At 55.7% G+C, this 5,547-nt stretch overlaps 1 protein-coding gene across 1 annotated transcript; it reads left to right on the forward strand.

Moving 5' to 3' along the window:
* Window positions 1–3,859: 3,859 nt before the first annotated feature.
* On the forward strand, window positions 3,860–4,870 carry LOC129485238 (exonuclease GOR). The gene has a single exon (XM_055284635.2). The coding sequence runs from the start codon at window positions 3,860–3,862 to the stop codon at window positions 4,814–4,816; it is 957 nt and encodes a 318-aa protein (XP_055140610.1). The 3' UTR covers window positions 4,817–4,870.
* Window positions 4,871–5,547: the final 677 nt, after the last annotated feature.

Below are 5,547 nucleotides of genomic sequence, written 5' to 3' on the forward strand. Positions count from 1 at the left end.
ATGGGATTTCGCCACGTCGCCCAGTTTGATCTGCAACTCCTGGGCTGAAGTGCTCCACCTGCCTTGGACTCCCAAAGTGGTGGGATTACAGTCACGAGCCTCCGTGCCTGGCCTTTGCTTTATTTCACTCACTGTAACCTCCTGTAGACTCATTCATGTTGCAGATGATACGATTTCTTTAATTTGTGAGGCTTCATAGTATTCTATAGGGTATATAGGACTGTTTTAGTGTTGTTGTTTTGCTCTCTTTTGAGACAGCGTTTCGCTCTTGTCGCCCAGGTTGGGGTGCATTGGCTTGATATCGGCTCGCTAGATCCCCTGTCTCCCAGGTTCAAGTGAGTCTCCTACCTCAGCTGAGATCAGAAAGGCAGAATCTGCCTCCCGGGTTCAAGTGATTCTCCTCCCTCGGCTGAGATAAAGAGGCAGAATTACCATGCCCAGCTCACTTTGTGTCTCTGGTACAGACGGGGTCCCACCACGTTGGCCAGGCGGGTCTTGAACTCCTGACCTCAAATGATCAGCCATGCTTGGCCTCCCAGTGTACTGGCTTTACAGGTGTGAGCCACTGCGCCCTGGGCCTCATTGTGGTTTCAGTTTGCCACACTGGTCTGTAATGGGAGACTGGACGGACGAATTAGTTGGGCTGCAGGCCTCAACAGGCAATAAGGTAAACATCAGGAAATCAGCAATGTACTCAGAAGAGAATAGTTTTACAGCACCCAAGAGAAGTCAAACATCTGTAGTGGTCATAGAAATGTAATGAAAATGTAAGTGAGGCACTATTTAAATCACTACTTTTGTCAGAAACACTCTTCCCAATTCTGACAAAAGTGTGGTATTTTGAGGCAGCATTGAATTGATAAAATACGTATCTGAAATAGGTATTGATATATGTCAATTGTCACGGAAACCTTCGTGTCCTTGTATTGAGGCATCTCAAGCTTGCATAGTGTGTCTAAGTAAACTGCCCAAAAGAACCTGAATCAAATACACAAAGAGGTTATTTCCCCACTAGAATATTTTATTATATCTTAAGCTGTAGGGTGCGTGTGCCCAAAGAGCTCGCTTCTTCCATAGGTATCCATGTGCCATGCTGACCTGCTGCACCCAACATCCCATCATTTACGTTCGGTATTTCTCCCAATGCTATCCCTGACCCCGCCCTCCACCCCGTGACAGGCCCCAGTGTGTAACGTTCCCCACCCTGTGACCGAGTGTTCTCATTGTTCAATTCTCAACTGCGAGTGAGAACGCGGGGTGTTTGGTTTTCTGTCCTTGTGACAGTTTGCTCAGAATGATGGTTTCCGGCTCCGCCCATGTCCCTGCAAAGGACATGAACCTATCCCTTTTGGTGGCTGCATAGAAATCCTTCGTGTTTATGGGCCACATTGCCTTAATGCAGTCTATCATCGTCGATGGACAATTGGGTAGGGTTCCAAGTCATTGCATTCTGAATAGTGCTGCCATAAACGTACGTGTGCATGTGTCTTTACCCTAGCATGATTTCTAAACCTTCGGGTGCATACCCGGTAATGGGGTCGCTGGGTCAAATGGTATGTCTACTTCTAGATCCTTGAGGAATGGCCACACTGTCTTCCACCATGTTTGAACTAGTTTACACTCCCACCAACCTAGGCAAACAGGGTCTGGAATGCACCTCCAGCAAACTCCAACGGATCTGCAGCTGAGGGACCTGACTCTTAGAAGGAAAACCGATAAACAGAAAGGAATAGCATCAGCATCAGCAAAAAGGACATACACTCCATAACCCCATCGGCAGGTCACCAGCATCAATGAGCAAAGGTAGGGAAAACCGCAAAGATGGGGAGGAGCCAGAGCAGAAAAGCGGAACACTCTCCAAACCAGAAGGCCTCTTCTGCTCCAGAGTCTCGCTCTGCCCCCCAGGCTGGAGTGCAGTGGCGCCATCTCGGCTCACTGCAACCTCTGACTCCTGGGTTCCATTCCCCTACCTCAGCATCCCGAGTTGCGGGGATTATCGGCACCCGCCATCATGCCCGGCTGATGTTCGCATTTTTCGTTGGCATTTTAGACAGGATCGGGATCCCTCCTGTTTAAAAGTTCCACTGAATCTCTGCTCGTGAGTACAGCTGATCTGTGCCCAATGGTTTCCACAGCATTTGCTTTTCGTAGCCACTGCAGGATTCACCTTCCGTATCTTCTCATCTCCTCTGAAAACCAGCTATACATTGGTAAACGGCTGATTCCTTTGGGGCAGTGTCCTTACAAGCTTTTCCTAAAACCTCAGTGACTTCTTTGTTATTCCGCCCGAGTTCACCATACATTTGATGTTTGTTCCTGCTGCAATTTTAGCGGAATTCATGTGGCTCTGATGGGAGTCCTTTTCAACCGATGTCTCATCCTTCTTAGTGCCTCAGTCTAGATCTAGTTCAGGAAGGTTCTAACAAGTTAGTGCAAGTTAATTTTAGTGCAAACAAATTGAAATCCATGCATAGACTTTCAGCATGTACATTTTCTATGAAGTTTTTGAAGACCCCGTGTGTTGAACGTTGCCCACGTCCTGGGAGAGAAGTGGTTGCGGTCCGCTTCCTGTCCTCAAGCTGCCCACGGTGGAGGAGTGCACAGAGCAGGGAAAGGCAAGCCCAGACAGATCCTGCCCACTAGCAGGCAGCAGCAGACGGCTGGCCCAGTCCCGGCTCCGTGGGGGTGCTGTGTGGGCCCGAGCAAGTTGAGCAACCTCCCTGAAACTCAATGTGCGGCTATGTGGCTCAGTTCCACTAGCCATTATGGTACTGCTGAGCAGGGACACTTAATCACCTCAGGAAAAGCAAGCTAGCTCCAAGGTTAGCAACCAGGAGTTCGGGTTGCTTCCATTAGCAGACCCTGAGCCCCCCCGCAAGCTGGAGTCTGGTGGAAGATGAGGTTCAGTGTGATTGGATGGAAGTAGCAACGTAATGAAGGACAAGTCCCACCCTCTCTCACAGAAGAGCCCTGTGCGTATATAAAGGCGGTGCGCCTCCGCGGCGGCACTCCTTGAAGCCGCCAGTTGGGAGAGGAGCAGAGCCACGCAGGTGCTCCCGAAGGCAGCGAGATGTTGCGAGCCACAGCTCCCTGCTGGTTCCCACCTGGCTATCCAGAAGCGAAGAAGGCGGCCGAGGAGGCGGCCCTCGAGGCTCCAGAATTCCCACTGCCCTCTCATCAGCCTGCCCAGAGCTTCGGGCTCCGGGTGCCCCAGATGCACAAGCGGGCCTCAGCATCTGTGGGGATCCAGACGGAGCCCGAGAATACGGGTCCGGCTGTGCCCCCTGCGTGGCCCGAGATGGTGACGGAGGCTTGGTGCTTCCCCGCGCAGCGGGGATCGGCCTGCTGCCTGCCAGCCGCCCCAAAGCTGGCAGAGAGACCCTCCGCAGTCCGCATCTCAGCCCCCAGGGAGAGGAAGAGGATCGCCCACTTTCACAGCCCTTGCTTGGCCACCGGTGCCACAGATGCCAAGAGAACCCGGGTGGCCAGCGGAAGCCAACGCTCCAATGGCTCCAAGGTCGGCAGACAGCCACGGAAGACGCGCAACAGGTCGGGGATGGCAGACAAGACCTCCACCACCATCAGCTCTAAGCGGATCGTCCGTCGTCCATCCTTAGCGCGTTTGAAGGAACCCATTATCCTCCGAAGCTCGGGGTGCCAAGTCCCCACCGTCATCCGCCGAGGCTATCTCCAACTGTTCACCAAAGAGTGTCTCAAGTTCTGCGCCTCCAAGCAGGAGGCCGAGGAGAAGGCGCTGAACGAGGAGAAGGCGGCCTACGACTGCAGCCCCAACAAGAACGTGTACCTGAACGTGGTCCTGAACACCCTCAAGAGGCTGAAGGGCCTGACCCCCAGCTCCATGCCCGGCCTCAGCAGGGCCGCCCTGTACAGCCGCCTCCAGGAGTTCCTGCTCACCCAGGACCAGCTCAAGGAGAACGGCTACCCCTTCCCGCACCCCGAGCAGCCCGGAGGCGCCGTCCTCTTCACTGGCCAGGGGAAGGGGCCCGGCGACTCCTCCTGCAGGGTCTGCTGCCGTTGTGGCACCGAGTACCTGGTGTCCTCCTCGGGCCGCTGTGTACGCGACCAGTTGTGTTATTATCACTGGGGGCGGGTCCGCTCGAGCCAAGTGGCTGGAGGCCGGGTTAGCCAGTACACCTGCTGTGCAGCGGCTCCTGGCTCCGTGGGCTGCCAGGTGGCAAAGCAGCACGTGCGGGACGGCCGCAAGGACAGCCTCGATGGCTTCGTGAAGACCTTGGAGAAAGAGTGTTCCACAGACGCTTATCCAGGGATCTACGCCTTGGACTGTGAGATGTGCTACACCACGCACGGCCTGGAGCTGACCCGCGTCACCGTGGTGGACGCCGACATGCGAGTGGTGTACGACACCTTCGTCAAGCCCGACAACGAGATCGTGGACTACAACACCAGGTTCTCCGGAGTGACCGAGGCCGACGTCGCCAACACGAGCATCACGTTGCCCAAAGTCCAAGCCATCCTGCTGAGCTTTTTCAGCGCCCAAACCATCCTCATCGGGCACAGCCTGGAGAGCGATCTGCTGGCCCTGAAGCTCATCCACAGCACCGTGGTGGACACGGCCGTGCTCTTCCCGCACTACCTGGGTTTCCCCTACAAGCGCTCCCTCAGGAATCTCGCGGCCGACTACCTGGGACACATCATCCAGGACAGCCAGGACGGGCACAACTCCAGCGAGGACGCAAACGCCTGCCTGCAGCTGGTGATGTGGAAGGTCCGACAGCGCGCCCAGATCCAGCGATGCCAGCGGTCCGCCTCTCCCGCCGCCCTGGCCTGTCCTTAGCCCCAGGCCGCTTCCAAAACCGCCCTCCATCCCGAGAGCTAACCCTGTCCACCTCGCCGCAAAGCCAAAGAAACGGGAGCAGCCGGCGGCAGGACAGGGCCAAAAGCCGAGACTAACCCCGACCCCCGACTCCCAGCCCCCCGGAGTGCCTGCCGCGGGCCGTCGCTCCTGTCCCCATCCCTCTGCCCCTCCCGGACCTCCGTCCTTCCACCAATGGGCTCCCCGAGGCCCGAGCCCCCACTCCCAGTCCCCCGAGTCCCTGCCGCGGCCCCTCGCGCCTGGCCCCATCCCTCGGTCCCTCCCAGACCTCTGGCCTTCTACCACTCGCCTCCCCCAGCCCACCTGAACCTCCGCGGCTTCTGAGAACAAGGCGAACCCCCTGACCCAACAGCCTCCTGACAGTCTTCTGTCCTGGGCATCTTCCCCTTCTGTGGGGCTTTCTGAACCTCCCCACCCCCACCCGATTTCTCCCCCACCCCCCCTGGCAGGCGCCCAATCAATCTTGGTATGAATTTCAACATTGAAAAGAAAAATCCTTGAAAAGCAAAGCTGAAAGTCCTCAGCTTCTCAATGCGCGCTTAGCTGTTTTTCGGTAGAGCCACCACAGGGAGGTGGGTGAAGCACTTAGGCTCTAGAATTACACATCTGGGTTCACATTCAAATTCCACCACCTAGTAGCTTTGTAACACTGGACAAATAGCTTCTGCGCGCTTCTGGTTTTGGATCTCCAG

Source organism: Symphalangus syndactylus, chromosome 6 (assembly GCF_028878055.3).
Source record: "Symphalangus syndactylus isolate Jambi chromosome 6, NHGRI_mSymSyn1-v2.1_pri, whole genome shotgun sequence".
In the NCBI taxonomy this organism is placed as follows: domain Eukaryota; kingdom Metazoa; phylum Chordata; class Mammalia; order Primates; family Hylobatidae; genus Symphalangus; species Symphalangus syndactylus.

Coding starts and splice junctions, on each gene's coding strand:
- LOC129485238 (XM_055284635.2), top strand. CDS start 3,860: ATGCCCGGCCTCAGCAGGGCCGCCCTGTACAGCCGCCTCCAGGAGTTC.